Source organism: Jaculus jaculus, chromosome 7 (genome assembly GCF_020740685.1).
Source record: "Jaculus jaculus isolate mJacJac1 chromosome 7, mJacJac1.mat.Y.cur, whole genome shotgun sequence".
NCBI lineage: Eukaryota > Metazoa > Chordata > Mammalia > Rodentia > Dipodidae > Jaculus > Jaculus jaculus.
Window position 1 is genome coordinate 125,392,929 of NC_059108.1, and position 20,830 is coordinate 125,413,758.

General features: G+C 43.8%; 1 protein-coding gene across 2 annotated transcripts in view; it reads right to left on the reverse strand.

The window, feature by feature from the left end:
• Positions 1 to 20,830, reverse strand: part of Map3k9 (mitogen-activated protein kinase kinase kinase 9) — an 84,406-nt gene that overhangs the window by 13,386 nt on the left and 50,190 nt on the right. The window contains exons 4-9 of one of the 2 annotated variants that reach the window (XM_004649312.2): positions 11,854 to 12,002; positions 10,782 to 10,957; positions 6,936 to 7,176; positions 4,773 to 4,895; positions 3,433 to 3,586; positions 5 to 73 (exon numbers count right to left, since the gene is read on the reverse strand). In XM_004649312.2, the coding sequence (XP_004649369.2) occupies positions 5 to 73; positions 3,433 to 3,586; positions 4,773 to 4,895; positions 6,936 to 7,176; positions 10,782 to 10,957; positions 11,854 to 12,002 (912 nt within the window). The remainder of the gene's footprint in view (positions 1 to 4; positions 74 to 3,432; positions 3,587 to 4,772; positions 4,896 to 6,935; positions 7,177 to 10,781; positions 10,958 to 11,853; positions 12,003 to 20,830) is intronic. The other variant, XM_004649313.3, reaches the window with a different exon arrangement.

The following is a 20,830-nucleotide window of genomic DNA, read 5'->3' on the forward strand; positions in this document are numbered from 1 at the left end:
TCACCCCAGGTGGAAATGTGGAGATTCTGATGGGGTACTTAGGCCGTTAGTTTTTTCTCGTCTCTGAGGGGATCTTCAATGAATAAAGAGAATCAGTGGTGGGCAGTGAAGATATAGCCAGCTCAGCTTCTCCCAAACCCAAACTCCCAGGTTTGCATTTGAGATGGACAGTAAGCTGCCCGCCCCTTGTTAGCAAACCCACACCAGGAAAAGAACTTAACTAGATCAACCTGACTGAGCTGCCTCAACCTGATTGGCCCCTCAACGTACAGGACAAAAGTGCCTGAACAATAATAAGGTAATGGTAGGGGGCTGTGAGTCAAAATATCCAGTCTATAGACAGTTAATTATGTGTTTTCTATAGACATGTACATCTTATTAAAAGAATAAAAATGTGAATCCACTTTAAATTATTGAATTTAAGCTCTTTTACCAGTGTATGTTTTCTTTCAGTTGACAGGCAATGAAATTAGAACTATTATGAAGATGTCTCAAAATTTTCTGATAACAAAGTGCTCTTTTTAAAAAATATTTTATTTTTACTTATTTATTTGAGAGAGAGAGACACACGCATAAATAGGCAGGTGTAGAGAGAGAGAATGGGTGTGCCAGGGCCTCTGGCCACTGCAAACAAACTCCAGATATGTGTGCCCTCTAGTGCATCTGGCTTACGTGGGTCCTGGGGAATCGAACCAGGATCCTTTGGCTTTGCAGGCAAGCGCCTTAACCGCTAAGCCATCTCTCCAGCCCTCAAAGTGATCTTTTTTTTGTTGTTTTGATGTAGGGTCTCACTTTAACCCAGGCTGACCTGGAATTTACTACGTACTCTTAGACTGGCCTCGAACTCATAGCAATCCTTCTACCTTTGCCTCCTGAGTGCTGGGATATAAGGTACATGCCACCACACCTGGCCAAAGTGATCTTAATTAAGACTGGATGGAATACATGTGCATTTCTTCAATAGCAATTAGGGATAATAAAAATTAAAGCATATGTTTTTAATTACTTTTAAAGTCTACAAGGAAAAACTATGTAATGAGATAGAAAAATGCAAAGGTAATGTTCTGTTATGTGAAATAAAATGAATTTACTATTGTAACAAAAAAATCTTTAAATGGGGCTGGCTATGGTACCCCAAGCCTGTAATACCAGCACTTGGGAGACAGAGGTAAGAGGATCACTATGAGTTCGGGGCCAGCCTGGGACTACAGAAAGAGTTCCAGGACAGCCTGGGCTAGAGTGAGATCCTACCTCGAACCCCTCTGCTCAAAAAAATCCTTTAAATGGGGCTAGTGAGATGGCTAAGGGATTAAAGGAGCTTGTTTGCAAAGTCTGCCAGCCTGGGTCTGGATTCCCCAGTACCCACATAAAGCCAGATGCACAAAGTGGCACATGTGTCTGGAATTTGCAGCAAGAAGCCCTGCTGCACCCATTCTCCCCTCTACCTCTCTTGTAAATAAATATATTTTTTAATTATTTAAATGAAGCAGAGTCATATAAATTTCTGGAATTCTATTTGGAGGAAGAAGAGGGATCAACAAGGAGGAGGACAGGTGATATGGAGGGTAGGGGGAAGAGGATACATATATATGTAAATGGCACACTGAAACCCACAACTGTGTGTGATAACTTAAAATTTTATTTTTTAAAAAATTTACCAAGGTATATCACTAGGTTAACTGTAGAATTACAATAATGTCAGAAATAGCAAGAGATTCATGGTGACTGAATTTCTCAGACTGAGGCCACAAAGGACACACTGAAAAGCTCTTGCCCCCACAGAATTTGGTTTGAATAGTGCTATTTGCTGAATCAAGAGTTCAACTTCTGAATTTATACATAGGATAGGTAGCTTTTTCTGAATGTGCACATTTTCTATTCAAAGATACCTAGTGATTTCGAAGCCTTGCTTGTAAGAGTCAGTTTCTTTCTTTCTTTCTTTCTTTTTTTTTTTTTTTGTGAATTAAACTGCTATTTTCACCTTGAGCACAGACATAAGGTAGTAGATTTTATACATGAAATCCTAGTATTCAAAAAGATGGCAACTCCAGTTAATCAGAGTACCTATGAGCCTAGTGGAGAGTCATTTTAAAAGGTGAGAGGACTGCTGGCTATCCTCATATTTAGAAGAGTCAGGAAATGTTCTAGAGTCTAACACTAAGAATAAGAACCATAAACCACCATGCCTATGCTTTGGGTATGAAATGCAACTGTGTGAGTGGCAGAAAAATCATTATCCTATTTACACACATTCATTAGAGGCCAGCTAACCTTCTATGCACCTCACAACTCCCCAAGCTGAGCACTAGGACTAACCCCTCAAGGATGAACAGCACGAGCTAGACATGGTGGGCTGAGTTCATGCCCAGGCTGTCTAGAGTCTGTGTCCAACCTCCTCTCCCCTGCACCATGACTGCCTGCGGCTTGTGAAGAAATGAGATACAGGACAGAATTTGCCTCCTAAGCCTCAAATCCATGAGGACACAGTACATTCAAGGTACCAAGGGCCTACATTTGGCCTGTAGGTACACTGTGGTCATGGGGTGAGGCCTGACAGCTGTATGAGGGCCCCACAATTACGTTCCACAGCACCACCAGGCTAGGTTACTCGGCTTGCCCCTGCTTCAGGATAAACCTGCTGTTAACCCTGTTCATTTGTTCTTTCTTTCTTTCTTTTTTATTTATTTATTTACTTATTGAGGTAAGGTCTCAGCTCTAGCCAAGGCTGACCTGGAATCACTATGTAGTCTCAAGGTGGGCCTGAACTCACAGTGATCCTCCTACCTCTGCCTCCCGAGTGATGGGATTAAAGGCGCGTGCCACCCACCCTTTCTTTTGGATGTTTTAAGAGGCAGATCCAGGAATAAGCAGCACACTTGAGTAGAACTTTCTTCACTTCCTTATTGTTTGGGCTACTTCTACTTGATACTTTAAGAAGTACTTCTGGAGGAAGGGGCAGCAAAGTAGTGGACTAAACCCACCTCGTGCTTGTTTTAGTAAGGTTTGACTGGAACACAGTCATTCTGTTCATTTAATTTATGTATTGTCCAAAGTCTATGGCTGCTTTTGCCTTTCTGTGTCTATATATCATAGAGCCTAAAATATTAACTGGACCATTAAGGAAAAAGCTTGCCAATCTCTAACGCAGGAGGGAATCTAGGAACCAGGAGACTAGAAAACCCTATTGAGAGACAAGAAGCACTATGTGTTATGGTATACACACTTATAATCCCAGCACTGGGGAGTTAGAGGCAGGGAGATAAAAGAGTTTGAGATTAACAGTCTAGGCTAGTGAGACTATATGTCTTAGAAAACAAAGAAACTTACAATTTCTCAGAAAGTATTGAAACACACAAAAGGAAAAAAGTGGTAGTTTAAGATGATATACCCAATGTGCAAGTGAGAGAGAATTTCCTATCAAGTGGCTCTTACCCTTCATCTCCTGAGGCCAGCTCTTTCTGCCCAATTGTTCCTGGCCCCCATGTCCGCCCCTTCTTCTTTGGGGCCCTCTTCTCCTCCTCCTCTCCCTCCTCTTTTGGGATGACTGAGCTCCGGCCCCAGGTTTTGCTGCTCTCCGCTGGTGTCACTGTGAATAACAGAGGACGGGTAAAGTACAGAAAGTGGAAAGACAGGGCCCTCCACAACTAGCCCCTCTCTACATACACAGGCACAGGAGTACTGCAGGGAATATCAGAAACTCTGTACCCAAGTGGACCCTTCTAGGCAGTGGAGCCCTCAGTCACAAACTGGCTCTCTCAAAGCACCAAACATGGCACACTTCTTACATTTTCACAAGTCCAGTGTAAAACTGGAACTCACACCAGCAAGACACAAGATTTCCAAACAGACATGACTTAAAGAATTTGTTTGGTTGGGTGAAATTAACAAATGAGAGGCTGTGGGGAGGGGCAGAGAATGTACAAGAGCAGAACGTTTAGCAGGAAATGGATAGGCAGGAAGAAAATGGGAGTTCAAGGCTGGGGAAAAGGAAGCCAGGAGGCAGAATAAAGCAGGCAGGAGCAGGCCTAGAGAGATATATAACAAATAAAAGAGGACAAATACTCTTCTTACACCTTAGAGCAAGAGCTGAGACCCAAAGGCCTCGGAGACCAAGTTTATGTCAGAAATGAGTGCCTGGTAAAACAGAGCCGAGGAGACTGAGGCAAAATATGGAGCAAGTAAGAGGAGCCGGAGTCGGTTCCAGCCCACTGTGGCCACGTGAAAAGGAGAAGCCACGGAATTTTTTTCTACGAAGACCAAAACTCAAAATGAAATTTAAATTGGGAAACATGTATGTATATATATTTATATATTTAAAACAAATACTACAATAAGCATGAAGCCAGCCAAGGCTTTGCCACTGAAGAGCATTTGCTAAGTGTTGTTAGGATGTAGATTTTGAAAAAGCCTTTGCCTGGGAGACATGGACAAAAGTAAAACAATGATGTCCCAAACACAGCAGACAGTGTCAGGTCCCCAAGCTAAGGTACCCATCTGTAGCTCTATCACATGCTAGTTTCCCATAACCACAAACCTCTACGCTGATATCGGACTAAGAATAAGCAATGGAGGAAGAAGCAGCAGTCAAGTTAACAGAGGGCCATGGGGCAGGAAGGCTGAAGGCCTGCACACACATCTGCATGTGCGTGCACATGGCTGAAGATGGTGGTAGAAAGCACGGAAGGGGCAAGCCCATCCCAGCTAATGGCTGGATGAGGAGACAAGTGTCCCTCGCATGCTCTGGCCTCGAGTGATCTTGGAAACAGTCTCACACTGTATGGCTCGGAGGCGAGGGATGATGGTGGGACTTGCAGGAGGGCTTGAGCGGTTGCTGATAAGACTCTTCCTCTTATCCATGGTTGGGGAGGCCTGCACCGTAAACTTGTGCTGGAAATCTGTATGAGAAAGACAAACACATGTGTGCACACCAGAGGCAATCCCATAATCCAGTTCATTTGAGAAATGTGTCTCCTGGAAGGCCTGAGGGATAGGTCTTAGTTCCCTAAAAAGCTCTGTTCTCTTTTGAAATCACCTGTTTTTCCAAAAGGGACATGGCAAAATAAATGTACTAAATGAAGGAAACTTCATTACCTGGATGACATTAAACAATGGTCACAAAGTTTGCCAATGGATAAAGAGGGAGCAATTACATATGCCAATAGCAGCTTGTTAGGTCATGTCATCTTGTTGATTATTCTAGTAAATGTAAATTGAGATTTTTGGTTCACATGATCTATTATTACATGCCTTCCTTTTAGGTACTAGAGCAAGGAGCTTGAAACTCCACATGAAGTTGGGCAGATGAGGGGATTAAGAACTAACCCATGGTGGGAACCAAGGGGTTCAAGGAAGATGGGGAAGTGGTACCAATTCTGACACATTTCAAAGGCAGTTTGGGCACAGCATAAAAAGTGAGACTCTCAGCTCTGAATTTGAGTTTCAGCCTCCTCACCCATCATAGAGGCATAACACAGTGCTGTCTGTGCCTCGGTCTCCCATCTAGACAATGATCTCCCTATAGATCTATAGCTTTCTGTCTTCACCCTCAGTGTGCAAGAACATCCTGGCATAGGCTAGATACTCAAGAGGTACTTAAAGATATCATACTCTCCAAAAAGGAAAAAAAAAAAAGTGCAACCAACCAGCACACAGTGCTATGAACACCTTCTCTCCATGTCACTAACAAATTCCCTTGTCTAAGCTTAAGCACTGCCCTAAGGTTTAAAAATCATTTGGGTCATGATTTGCAGAGACATTTATCATACCAATAACTGGGGGCTAACTCCACAATGCACGACCCATTTACATCAACAAGGAGGGTCCAATGTGAGGGGGTAGATCACAAATGAGCCTAAACAATGGTACCAAACTGCCTGTATTTACTGAAAACAAAACTAATAAATTTAAAAAAAAAAATCATCCCCAAGGATCTTTTTTTTTCCCCCCTTGGTTCCTTATATATCTAATAAGCTTGCTTCCTGAGGCCTTCTAGATTTCTAACACAGAGAACATTTTTATCTGTATAAGCACATACCTGAACACTCACCTCCCTCCATAGTACATTACATACCATTAAGATTCTAAATCATAGAGGCACTTCTTTGCATTTTCCCCAAGGCTATAGAAACACATATGTACTTTTACTTAGCTAACACATTCCTGACAAGCAATATGTAAATCTTAGGATATCAATTCTTGCATATTAACCTAATCTCACCCGCACTCAGAACTAATTATTTGAAGAAACTTTGAGATAACCTGCTTTGTGAAGCCAAGATTTCTCATCTCAGCTGGTATGGTGACTCATGCCTGTAAATCCCAGCACTTGGGAGGTTGAGGTAGGTGGACTGACATCAATTCAAAGCCAGTCTGTCCACATAGTGAATTCAGAACAGCTTGGACTTCAGGAAATCTTGTCTCAAAAAGCAAAAACAAGCCAGGCATGGTAATCCCAGCACTCGGGAGGAAGAGGTAGGAGGATCGCCATGACTTTTGAGGCCACCCTGAGACTCCATAGTAAATTCTAGGCCAATCTGGGCTAGAGTGAAACCCTACCTTGAAAAACCAAAAACAAAAACAAAAAAATACTACTTCTCATTTCACATATGCACACCCTGAAGTCGACACCCAGCATACCGCAATCACACACTTTGTTCTCCATCTCTGCCTACAGTGAGGTATGCGTCGGCACTTCTGGACTTCTCATGCGTGGAGCAGCCTAGACCTTGTGTGTCTGTTTTCACTGTCACCTCACAACTCTGCAGTTTTCCTGCACTGTGGCAGATTTTCCACAAGCCACTCTTCTAACTGAACAGAACAGCCCGTTCCAACAGGCTCCATTTTGAGGGTCAGAGTGTGTGGTTTCCCAGCTCAGCCCAACTCTCACAGACCCCTCCACCTTACCAGTTCCTGACCCAGCTGCCCCGGCCACTGACCGGAAGGAAGACTGATGCGGTTGCCATCCTTGAGCTTCAGCCGGCTCTTCCTGAACTTGCCCTTGCGTTTCTTCACCCTGGGCTTCTCCTGGCACAGCTGGTGGATGATGATGTTGAGCTCACGTTCCAAGATGTCGATCTCCCGTTCAGCCAGTTCCTGCTCCCGACGCCGCAGCAGCTCCTCCTGGTTCTTCTGCTGGAGGGCAGCCCGTGTCAGCTCCTCCTCCCAGGTGCGGAGCTCCTACACACAGGCAGAGTTGTCACAGGAAGAATGGGGTGCTCAGTGCAAAGGGGCTTGGGGGGGCGAATCAAACTGAAAGTTTTCCATGATGCTCAAAGAGAGGGGGGTCAGAGGTTGGCCAGTAAGTGCACACCTGCCCATCCTGAGTGGTGCAGAAAAGAAGGCTCAGAACAGCCATGCCAGGAATATAGCCAGAGGCTAACAGCAGTCATGCCTGTGGACGGCTTTCATAGAGCAGTAGTGCCCCCTTATCCATGCAGGGCAGCGTCCAAATCCCACTGCGCATGCCTGCAACCACAGATGTCACTAAACTCTACATGTACTATGTGTCTTCCTATAATAAATCTCTATGATAAAGCTTAATTATGAATTAGGCACAGAGATTAATAACAATTAACAATAAAATTAAATTTTAACATAAAAATAAAATATAATAAAATCACCAGCATCACTATCTTATCTTTTGGTGCCATGAATTCTTAAGTAAAATAAGGGTTACCTGCCGGGTGTGGTGGCGCATGCCTTTAATCCCAGTACTTGGGAGGCAGAGGTACGAGTATCACTGTGAGTTCGAGGCCACCCTAAGGCTACATGGTGAATTCCTGGTCAGCCTGGGCTAGAGCAAAACCCTACCTTGAAAAACAAAAAAAATAAAAATAAATAAAAAATTTTTTAAAATTTTAAATTTAAAAAATTAAAAATAAGGGTTACCTGAACACCATGAGAGCAGGCATAACAGACAACTACTGTCTAACTCAGGTAGTACACAGAGCATCAGAGGCAGGACAGAGCAAGATTTTAGCATACTATTCAGAATGGCATGCAATTTAAAACATGTACTCGGGCTGGAGAGATGGCTTAGCGGTTAAGCGCTTGCCTGTGAAGCCTAAGGACCCTGGTTCGAGGCTCGGTTCCCCAGGTCCCACGTTAGCCAGATGCACAAGGGGGCGCACGTGTCTGGAGTTCGTTTGCAGAGGCTGGAAGCCCTGGCGCGCCCATTCTCTCTCTCTCTCTCCCTCTATCTGTCTTTCTCTGTGTCTGTCGCTCTCAAATAAATAAATAAAAATTAAAAAAAAAAAACAAAAAAAAATAAAAATAAAAATAAAACATGTACTGGTTACTTCTGGAATTTTCCACCTAATATTTTTGGACTGTGTTTGATAGCAGGGAAGTTAAACCATAGAAAGAAAAAAAACTGTGGGTAAGGAAGAGGTAACTACTAGCAAGATTCAATTTTCATTTTTCTTACCAGTTTATGTAATTTATTAATTACAATTTTATCAATCAAAAGAAAGGTTGGCATGGGTCAATGTTTTAGCAATCTTTTTTTTTTTTTTTTTTTTGGTTTTTTTGAGGTAGGGTCTTGCCCTAGCCCAGGCTGACCTGGAATTCACTATGTAGTCTCAGGGTGGCCTTGAACTCATGATGATCTTCTGACCTCAGCCTCCCGAGTGCCAGGATTAAAGGTGTGTGCCACTATGCCTGGCCTAGCAATCTTAAAAAAAATAAAAAAATAAAAATAAATAAAAAATAAAATAAAAAAAAACTAGCCACTCTTTTAGTTGGAAGAGTAGTGAAAGGAACAGTTTCTTGTGATCATTCAACTACCGGCCAGTGCAGGGCCACCCACTGGACCCTATGGATCTGCCATATAGCATACTCATGGCTGGCAAGTAGGATTTGCGTAATGGTTAATCTCTGGTTGTCTACTTGACAGGACTTAGAATCATCTAGAAGACAAGCTCCTGGGCATATCTGGCAGGGCATTTCCTAGATTAAGTTATTCGGGTAGAAGACCCACCCTCAGTGCAGGCAGTGCAGCGCCATGGGCTGAGGTCCTGGACTGTACGGAAAGGAGGACATTAGCTGAGTACAGGCATTCATCACTCTATGTCCACCCTGCAGATGTGATACGATGCCAACTTACTCTCTTGCCATGCTTGTCCTGCCATGATGTTCTCTACCCTCCAGGACTAGGAGCCAAAATGAACTCTTTCCTTCACTAAGCTGCTTCTGATTGGACATTACATCCCAACAATGAGAAAAGACTAATAATCATACTGAATCAGATCCAGGAATTATCCTTACGCCATGTGTAGGGGAAGAACAATGACATTACAAATATATTGGAATCAGTTGACCCAGGTTCAAAGTCCTACTTTCCCACTTACTAGCTCTGTGACTGGAAGCCACCGGCCCTCAACTCTAAGACAAAAATAATAATAATTCCTGCTCTACATACCAGTGATAGGAGCTTTCAGGATCCTGGATTAAAAGTACAAAAAGGACTCATCATATCTTTCAAGGGAAAAAAAAAAAACACTGAGAAACAATAAAGCCATATACAATTTTAGCTTTTATTATTATCATATTGTTACTTTTTTTTTGTTTTTGGCCTTTTAGGCGGTCTTGTACTATAGCCCGGGGCTGGAACCTATTGTGTAACGCAGACTGGCCTCAAACTTACAATCTTCATGCTGGATGCTGGGAAGGCAGGCATGTGCTATACCACACCTGCCTCTGAAATTTTGGTGAATAACCCCGATTTCTACAGTAGACTAAGAAGGGAAAAAAGAAATGAGCAAGTCTATACAGGACCCTGGGTTGAGTCCTGTGCCTACAGTTCAGGCCACGCAGCTGCTGACTGCTAGCTTCAGCGCTGCGCACAGTGGTGCTGGAGACACAGCAGAGGGGCAGAGCAAGGACAGATGGGAACAGCCACTGAACCCAAAAGGCAGACTCCAGCAAGCTGGGAAGCTCGGAACTTCCCAGGTGGTTTGAGCTTCGACCCCTTTCCATGAGAAATGCCAGTTTCAGACCCACATCCTAGCTCACATCCTGTTTCTGACTGGTATCAAAAGACACTGACAAGGGCTGGAGGGATGGCTTAGCAGCTAAAGTGTTTGCCTGCAAAGCCAAAGGACCCAGGTTCAATTCCCCAGGACCCACGTTAGCCATATGCACAAGGGGGCACATGCATCTGGAGTTCGTTTGCAGTGGCTGGAGGCCCTGACACATGCATTCTCTCTCTCTCTCATAAAATAAATAAGTGAATAATTTTATTTATTTATTTATTTGAAAGTGACAGAGAGAGAAAGAGGCAGATAGACAGATAGATAATGGGCACGTCAGGGCCTCCAGCCACTGCAAAGGACCTCCAGACGCATGCGCCCCTTGTGCATCTGGCTAACGTGGGTCCTGGTGAATTGAACCTGGGTCCTTTGGCTTTGCAGGCAAATGCTTTCTTGAACTGGGGTCCTTAGGCTTGACAGACAAGTGCTCAACTGCTAAGCATTCTCTCCAGCCCTTTTTTTTTTTTTTAAAGACACTGACAAGATGCTCTGAAGGCCATTCTCAGCCCTGACGCAGCCTCCTATGGTGCTGCCCTCTCTCAAGAAGTCCCCTGTGGGACTCGCTCATGCTTTCAGTTGGGAGGATGAACCACCTGTGGGCAGCTCCTGTGATTTGCAGAATTAAGCAGAGCCCAGGGAGGAAGGTGATCCTGTCAGCATCACAGTGGTTCAGCAGACATATCCAGAGGCCCTATGAAGAAGGTCTGCTATTTTAATGAATGGCCCCTGCTCTTTTTTTTTTTTTTTTTTTACCTTTTCTTTGGCTCTGAGTTGGTCAAACATCTCCTGAATCTCATGTTTCCAGTCATCCTGCAGGCAGTGGAAGGAGTCCTTGGGCATTTCAAAGAAGCCAGACTCCTCTATAGTAGTTAGCTGGTCCAGGATACTTGTGAAAGATGGTCTCGAATGAGGGTCAGTATTCCAGCAGTCTGAATGGACAACGTGAGGCGACAGAACACATGAATGCACAGAGGCTACTGCATTGGTTCCTTCACCAGACCTCTCATTTCTCCTTGCAGAAACAGACTGAAATTTAGTGAACCCCAGATAAGTTTTGGGCAGTAAATCAGCATGCCTAACATCAACCACAAACAGCGAACCTGGAAATCACACACAGCAGTTCCGCAGACATCCAGTTCCTTCCAAGAAGCCAAAGAAAACCAAGCGGAAAATTTTCTGTGCCAAGACTTACTGCCACATTCTACCACGTGACTACATGACTCAAGTCTTGACATCGGGGAACTGTACCCTAGGACTCAATTTCCATAAATGCTTTAGCGAGCTTTCTCCCCACCCACCTCAGTGAAGTCATAAGGCATCAGAGTAGGAGTCAGAAAAAGTGAATCCTATCTAATCCCTGACTGACCAGGAACAAATGGGACAGACACTCTCTTCACCGTGTTCAGCATCATTATTTCTTACTTAGAAAACAACGCATCTGACTCAGTGATTCTAGAGTCCCTTGCTGCTCAGATATTCTTCAGTCTACATGTAAGACACTCAAGATCCAGAAATGAAAGCTACCGTATACTTTCTTGTTTCGTATTAAGTAATAAGATAACGAAATGCCAGGTGGCAGGCTTCAGTCACTAAGTTAATGTCTACAGTCAGTGGAGATGAGCAGAAAGGGACCTGCTTCAGCAAGGCACTGCCACCCTCTTGAAACAGCTCTTGCAACCACCCAGAGGTTACTATCCCTGGATGGCTAATATCTCATCTCTTCTGCAACAGCTTGAAATTGGCTGGTATCTTACCACTATCAACCAATCTACCTGTAAAAAGGCACACGCTGTCTCCAGTTTGCCTAGGCAAGGAAATTACTTACCTTCCATGAGTTTGGCAAAAGGTTCTGGGCATGTAGAAGGAATAGGAAGGGCGAGTTTGTTCATGGCCACTCCATAAGCCACTGCTAAGCCGTCAATGCCCCGGAAGGGTACCTCACCAGTCAGTAGCTCCCACAGCAGCACACCATAGCTAGGGAGAGGAAGAAGACAGAAACCATGCGGGAAATTACAGGTATTACAAAGCTTGGCAAGGTAGTCCCTGGGGCTTTAGCAAGCCTCGCACATCATCCCCAATCCGCAGCAAAGAGTACATGCATGTGAGAGAAAAAAAGTGAAGCCACAAAGCCTGCGAGCTAAGACCAAAGATTCTAGAGTCAGGTACACCTGGTTTCAGTCTTGTTCTGTCATTCCCTACCTATGAGTCATTGGGCAAATTACTACATCACTCTCAGCTTCTAATTCCTCCTTGGTAGAGAGCAAATAACACTATCGGACGGTCTCACAGGCTGATACAGAAGTAAGATTACATGGTGTGCTGCCATGACCGGCTAATACTACTACTAATGAGATAAATTTATAGAAGAGACAGTTGCCCAAATATAATTTTTTTGTGTGTTCATAAACCTTCAGCTTTTGTCACAGATATGTTCTTAAAGCTTTAGAAAAGCAATGAGCTGCCAGTTTAAGATGGATTTTACTCCTGCCAAAGATTTCTTTAAATGTTCACTAGCTTGCATACATTCTGGAGCCCAGACCAGTGTAAGTGGGGCCTTACCAGTGACATCTGTGTAGCTCAAAGAGGAAAGTATCTCAAGGGTAGACTATACTAGAAGGACAATGTGTTAGCTGGGAGAACCTCTATGTACCTTCCTAGCTAACAAGTCCGCATAAGGGTTTTCTCATGTCCTATGAGTCAGGGAATGTACCATAGAGAGCTTAGTGGAAGAATTTTTCCCTGAATTCACAGTCACCACCAGGCAAGCTCACACTGCATTCAATCCTTCCAAGAATAAGTGAGAACAAGAAGCCACAGGACTATGAACACTCCTGAGAATGGCTGGCTCTCTTTATATTTAACAACCTCAAATTTCTTACATTTCTCCGCCATAGTATATAGCCAGAAACAAAGACAATATTAAATAAATAATAATATAAACCCAGTAACCATTTAACATGGTACCTTGTCTATTCATTTATTTTTCAGACAGAGACTTGCTACATAGCCAAGGCTGGCTTTGAACTTGCTATCCTGAGTCAAACTCCCCAGTGCTAAGATTCTAGGCATATGCCATCACACCTAACTCTTGTCTTTATTCATATTTTCATTGCACTGGGGATGGGACTGAGGGCTTTGCAAATGCTAGGCAAGTACTCTGCTACTGAGACCCTCCCCAGCCTACCATACTTTATAAGTGCAGAGTGTTGAGGCACTTCACAAACAGCACCTTGACTCCCTGCAAGGTTGTGAGATAGGTAAGGAAGATTGGAAGGTAAGGAAAGCAGCTCGTAGGTAGGTTCAGTGGCATATATTAAGTATACACACGAAGTAGATCATGGTGTTCCCTGGGCCAACTCCTAATTCCTTCTCTTTAGAATTCCCTTCTACTATTTCTCTGCTTGGTAAACACTAAACATCTTCCAACTCAAATGCCCACCATCACTCATTCACCCATTCATTCATATTAAACAGCTACTCAATATTTACTATTCATAAAGCCCCAGTGCTAAGTATCAGAATACAGAATAAAAAACAGAGATTTTTTTTTTAATATATTTTTTTTATTTATTTGAGAGTGACAGACACAGAGAGAAAGACAGATAGAGGGAGAGAGAGAGAATGGGCGCGCCAGGGCTTCCAGCCTCTGCAAACGAACTCCAGACACGTGCGCCCCCTTGTGCATCTGGCTAATGTGGGACCTGGGGAACCGAGCCTCGAACCGGGGTCCTTAGGCTTCACAGGCAAGCGCTTAACCGCTAAGCCATCTCTCCAGCCCAAAAACAGAGATTTTATGTGCAAAGCTTAGTGAGAAGGATAGAAAAGATGACATATTAGTTATCTTCCTAGTTGCTGAGGCAAAATACCTGCCAAGAGCAACTTAAGGAGAAGGGACGACAGCCCATCACGGTGGGAAAGGCATGGTGCAGGAGCTTCAAGAAGCTGGTGGCTTTCAGTCTGCAGTCACAACACACAGAGGGAGGAATGCTCCTGGCCAGTTACCTTGTTCCTGCTTATACAGTCCAGGATCCCAGCCCACGGCACTGCTTTTTAGGGTGGGTCTTCCCACCTCAAATAACCTAATTACAAACGCTGTTGTCACCTGCACTCTCCTTCACAATCTTCAACTTGCTCACACGTATTTCCTCACCAAACTTTACGTGTTCCTATGCCTTTTTACTCGCTCTCTTAGAGTAAATATAAATAAGAGCAGAGAACAGTAACTATGCCACAGCTTGAATGCTGTGCTGTCTTGAAATTTCATCTGCCAAAGAAATTAGTCCATTACTTTTGAATTCAGCCTCACCTGAGTTTTCAGGACACAGGCAGAATACACTTGAGCCCAAGCTGACCTGGAAACAGTCTCAGGCTGGCCTCAAACTCACAGTGATCCTCCTACGTCAGCCTGCTGAATGCTGAGATTAAAGGCATGCCCCCAACCACACCTGGCAGAGAGAATGAGAACAGCTGCACCAGGGCTTCCAGCCATTGCAAACGAACTCCATATGCATGCACCACTTTGCATGTGGCTTAATATGGGTACTGGGGAATCAAACTTGGGTCGTTAGGCTTTACAGGCAAAAGCACCTTAACTACTGGGCCATTTCTCCAGCCACCACTTCCTTTATGTATCTTAATAGGAAACATCCAGTTGTAGGACCTGAATTGTTTAGACAGGGAGTTGGATTTTAGCTGATAGCTAATGGGAACACTGGATACGTCAACAATCCTTCCCCAATATCTGCTCTTTTGGCTGCCGTGCGTCATAGCTGTTCTGTCTGCCAGCCTATGTATTATTTATTAAAGGGCGGGAATAACAGTATGTAATTTTTGCATTCTCAGGGCCTACTTCAGGCCCTGGCATACAGTAGATGTTCACAGATATACAAACTGGTAGAGGAGTATGGGAACAACTGCATGGTATGATAGTTTTAAAAGTTATACTGGGTGTGCTAGAGAAAGGCTTCAATACCATCAAAAATTACACTATTAGCGCTGGGTAGTACTTCAGTGGTAGAACACTTGCCTTGCCTAATGCGCGATGCCCTGGGGTCCATCCTGGGGAGGGAAGGATTCCTCGGTTACAGCCAGTCCCATCCTTAGCTGCCTGCTCTTAGCATAAATGCCCACTTCTATCCTAGAGCGCAAAAAACCAAAGGTCTCAAATCACATGACCTACATCCAGGCAAAAAGTATTGGAGTCTGAGCCCTAAATATCTGGAAAGACAGAGTGTTTTAAAGACCTAAACGTGTCCTGTTTTTATCCCTTCAGTGGTGCTGATTCCACTAGCCCTACCTAAGTGTCCTATGAAGATGTGTCAGGCCACCTGGGAGCGAGGAGGTAGGGTCATAACCCTTCTCAACTTCAAAGAGGGCAACTCTGCTCTTACCACACGCGTATGTCTGTCTGCACTCTGCTTTACTTGAAAGGTTCTCTGTTCAAGAGAAGTGTGAGAATTGCTGCTCAAGGTAGGGAGTGTGACCTTAGAAAGACTGACAGGCTAAGGCAAATGCCTACCTATGCCATCTCCTACCAGACCTTGGGAAGCAAGGTCACCTGTCCAAATTCCATGTCCCCGTCCATACAAAGGCAACAGTATCGACCTCAGTGAAGAGTCACCAGGAATAAATAACAGCAGCCCCTCTTCATACAGAATTACCAGCAGTGGCTGGTAAACGTGCGTGGTTCTTCTCTCAGATGGGGCCAGAAGTAAGGAGGTATCTAGGGAAGGCCAGGTAGAGGGCACAGTATCTGGTACGAGCCTTTCTGAGGAACAGTGGCATTCACAGAAGCAGCCCTTCTAGATATGACTAACGTAGCTCTTCCTAAACCAGTGTCTTCTTATTTTTACACCTGAAGGCTGGTGGCATAAACAAAAATTTGCTATTTCTTTGACAAGAATAGAGTTCAAGGAAAGAACCAGAGAAATGCAAGCTAGAGGAGACTGAGCAGCACAGGTAGGTGCGAAGTGACTTTCTTCAGACAGAGTCACTGATGTGTCCTCCACCTCCCCACCCTCACCACACCACGGACCCAGGGTTGAAGACGGTGAAGAGGTACTTTCAAAAACATCTGCAAGCAGCCAGTGGGGCCAGCTTAGCTACATCTGAGCCTTTCCCCTCAACACAGGATCACTAGCTACTCACTGCCTAATGGGATCTGTAGGAATTTACCCTTGGTTACTAATTAACCACCTCAAGGGGTTTAGAAACCCTAGTCATTTCAGAGGTCCACAGGCAGAAGATGAAAACAGGTAACTACCCTTCCCAACCAAAGACATCGCAGTTCTACAAATGTGTTGAGCCACGGCTTTTTCTTATTAACCTGAGCTGTCCTCAGGGTTGCCAGCTTGGACCCATGCTCTGAAAAAAGAAAATCAGTCTCACTTGGGTGAGGTGGACTGGGGAACACTGTGCTTAGTGACACCACAATCCACAAACCACACTAATAACTTCTGGCAAAGATAACTGTACTAATGTATCACTAATTAATGTGAACTAATCTGGGAATTAAAAAGTAACAGACAGTTATTCTCTGTTTAACTCATTCAAGCTGATATTTTCACTGGCCTATCCATGCAATGAATATACATCACAATATATTCATTAATGTGGTAATATGGTCATGCTATATGACTTTCAAAAATCAGCTTTATAGGGCTGGAGGGATGGCTTAGCAGTTAAGTTATTTGCCTGCAAAGCCAAAGGACCCAGGTTTGATTCCCAGGATCCATGTTAGCCAGATGCACAAGGGGGCGCATGCATCTGGAATTCATCTGCAGTGGCTGGAGGTCCTGGTGTGCCCATTTTCTCACTCTCTCTTCCCCCCTCTTTCTCTGTCAAATAAATAAAAATAAACACAAATCAGCTTTATAGGGCTTAAGAGATGGCTCAGTGGTTAAGGTGCTGGCCTGCAAAGCCTAAGGACCCGAGTATAATTCCCCAATGCCTACGTAGAGCCAGATACACAAAATGACACATGTGTCTGAAGTTCATTTGCAGAGGCTAGAGACCCTGGTGTGCCCATTCTCTCTATCTGCCTCTTTCTCTCTCTCACTCTTAAATAAATAAATAACATTTTTTTAAAAGCACATTTAAAACAGAATGATCCCATTTTAAGGTATGGGTAGATAAGCACAGAATAGAAGTAATTTATCAAAATATTAGTATGTTATCTTTTATGAAAAATGCTTTTCTTGTTTGAGAGAGAGACAAAGCAGCAGGCAGAGAGAGTAAGTACAGGCACACCAAGGCCTCTTGCCACTGCAAACAAATTCCAGATTCATGTGCCACTTAGTACATCTGGCTTTACATGGGGACTGGGGAATCAAACCCAGGTCATCAGGCTTCACAAGCAAGTGCCTTTAACTGCTGGGCTCTCTCTCTAGCTCAATATAAGCTAATTTTATAAGTAGGGGGGAGGAGACTTACTTCTCTTTTTATTTATCTATACTTCCTAATCTTTATCTTCTATGAAGAACAGGTTTAATTATTGTAATTTTCAAAACTTAAAAGGATGAATGAAATGCCTTCATTTCCTCTCACCTACCACGGGTTAAGAACCCTTGCAAGACGATGCCCCTGGGTGTCACATGCTCTTCCTGTACAGCACAGCCACAGGTGTCAGCAGTTTTTCTTCTCGAGGTAGTCCTCAGTCCACACAGAGTGGGAAAATAACAGTGAGGATCCAGGTCATCATCTCACCTCCAACACAGCAGCAGGAGGAGACTTACGGGCCCACATCAAACAGCAATACAAATCAAATGATAAGACCCCTCCCTAGCTGTAGCAGGGACCCTGATGAATTCCAGGAAGATGAGGACTGAGCCATATACTCGGCATAGAGTAACCATCCAACAAACAGTTTTTGAAGAACTGAAGAAATTAACTGAATAAACTGAAGTCAGCTTAGGAGACAGCTTTGTACAAATTCCTAGATGTGTGTCAGCCCTCTCTAGGACACCTGCTGGGGTGGAGGTATGGTGGACCCATATTTTTGAAGAGCCTGCCCAAACCAGAGAGTTTATGAAGTATACAAGAGCATACAGTGATGACACGTTAGCAGTATGTTAAGTAGTATATACATACAGTGATGGACACATTTCCTCTGACATCTTTCAGAGCCACTTAGATGGACAGGCTTGAGTAAAAGGAATTAAAACCCACTTGAGGGCTGAAAAGATGGCTTAGTGGTTAAGATGCTTGCCTGCAAAGCCAAAGGACCCAGGTTCAATTCCCCAGGACCCATGTAAGCCAGATATACAAGGTAGCAGGCACATGCATCTGGAATTTGTTTGCAGTGGCTAGGTGCCATGGTAGGCCCATTCTCTCCACCCCCCCAAATAAATAAGTTAGTTAAATATTTTTTTTTAACCACTTGAAAGATTACATAATCTGTGTCTCCAAGGAAATCCTGCAGCATGGGAGCCAAGAAAATTTTCCAACCACATTCCCCAACCAAACTGGGTCAGAGATTAAGTCTGGGGATAATTCTAAACCAGAGACCTACTGGCAGACCATGTGACCATATCCAAAATACTTCACCCAAAACACTGCTGGTTTTTGGTTGCTCCTAAGCTATACCCTTTACAGTCAAACATTTTTATCAGAGCTCTCATTCAAGATTCCTCCAGCTGGCACTGGATCTGTAGTAGGAAAGACCTGAGTCTTGGAGCAGAGTACTGGTTAGAGTTGCAAGGTCTTCCTTTAGTCCTCCCATAGAACACACCCCCCTGCAGTAGGCTTGTCTTTCCCTGCCTGCCATTTCTTTTCTTTTCACTTTTTGTATTGACAATTTTTATACATGTACATAATATATTTTGATCACAATCTCCTCTGGTTACTTTCTTTTCTCCCTCCCTGCCCCAGACTCTTTTTTTTTTCTTTCCAACTAGCCCCTTTTCTGTTTTGATGACGTTTTTCCCTTCTCCGTCATCTATGACATGTTGATGGGTACAATCATGTTCTGCCTGCTACTTCTGTCACTCTGAGCCCCTATACTAGGCGTTCACACTTTCCCTGTGGTGACTGCCAGTAGAAACTACTAAAGGAAGACTAAAACCTGAAAGGTTCCAGGGTCAGGCAGGAGAATAAGCACACTACTTTCGTCATGGTTTCCCATGAAGAAAGGTTAAGAAAAAGGTATGGCACGTGGCTGTGACCAGGGAGGGGACAGACAAGAGAGCTGTCTACCCAAATCCCTTTCCTACTGTTTTATAACCAACGTTTTTAGCTGGAAACACAGTTGTTCCGCTAACCCTGTGCTTGTGTGTCTCCTGTGAAGCTGGTGGGCCACAGAGTGGGCGTAGGCAGTGGGTTGTGCGCAGAGGAGCCGTGTACCGTAAGTGGAATGGCTCCACATTATGACAAGGTGCCTGTCATGAATGAGCTAGCTTCTCCTTGTTGGCGTATAGTAACACAGAAGTTACAGTTGCTCAGGGTTAGTTGTTCAGACAAGGACAAAGCACGGAGGGAGCATAGAAGGACCCACGTCATCTCACAGGGTACAGCTGCACTATTCCTTGAAAAAGAAAAATGCCCCCATCTTACTTAAGCTTCACGTTTATAGGTCTCTGTATAATAGCAGGTTAGCCAATACAGCAATGGAAAATAGTAATATGTCACCCACCATCATATGGCCAGGCACTAGTAGTGATGATCTGCAATGAAGCTGCTCTTACAGATCTACATAGCAGTCGATCTCAAGACAGAGCTCAACCTAATGAACTTAGGACTCCCAGTCACGTTAAAAAACAAAACAAAACAAACATATACTATATAAAAAGTAAGTCAATATTGATCAGAAGCCTAAAATGTCAGAACCAAGGTTATAAAATTCTTAGAAGAAAGACAGGGGTACATCTTTTGACTTTAACTATTTTTTTTTTCTTTTTTGGCTTTTCAAGGTAGGGTCTCACTCTAGCTCAGGCTGACCTGGAATTAACTATGAAGTCTCTGGGTGGCCTTGAACTCACAGCAATCCTACCTTTGCCTCCCAGTGCTGGGTTAAAGGCGTGTGCCACCACACCGGCTTCCTTTGACTTTAAATGAGGCAATGGTGTCTTAGTATGATTAAAAAAAAAAAAAAGAAAGAAAGAAAATAGATTTCATCAAAATTAAAAACATCTGCATTTCAAAAAGACTATTAAGAATATATAAAAAAAAAAGAATAGTTAAAAATATAACAATGAGGCCAGGTGGGTGTGGTGGTGCACTCAAGAGGCAGAGGTAGGAGGATCACTGTGAGTTCAAGGCTACCCTGAGAATACAGAGTGAATTCCAGGTCAGCCTGGGCTAGAGTGAGACCCTACCTTGAAACCCCCCCCACCAAAAAAAAATAAATACAACAATGAAGGCTGGAGAGATGGCTTAGCAGTTAAGGCATTTGCCTGAGAAGCGTAAGGACCCAAGTTTGATTCCCCAGTACCCACATAAGCCAGATGCACAAGGGGAGCATGTGTCTGGAGGTCATTTGTTATGGCTGAAAGCCCTGGCAAGCCCATTCTCTATCTGCCTCTTTCGCTCACAAAACAAATAATATTTTTTAATTAAAAAAAGCTACAATGAGATGGAACTTCACATAGGTTGGTATGGCTCTGATAAGAACAGATAATGACAAGCATTACAGAGAGGTAGAGAAATTAGAACCCTTATACACAGCTAAGAGTAATTTAAATGGTGCTTCTGTGATGAAAATGGTTTACTGGTTCCTCAAAAAGTTAAGAGCAAGCCAGGCATGGTGGTTCATGGCTTTAATCCCAGTACTCAGGAGGCTGGAGTGGGAGGACTGCCGTGAGTTCGAG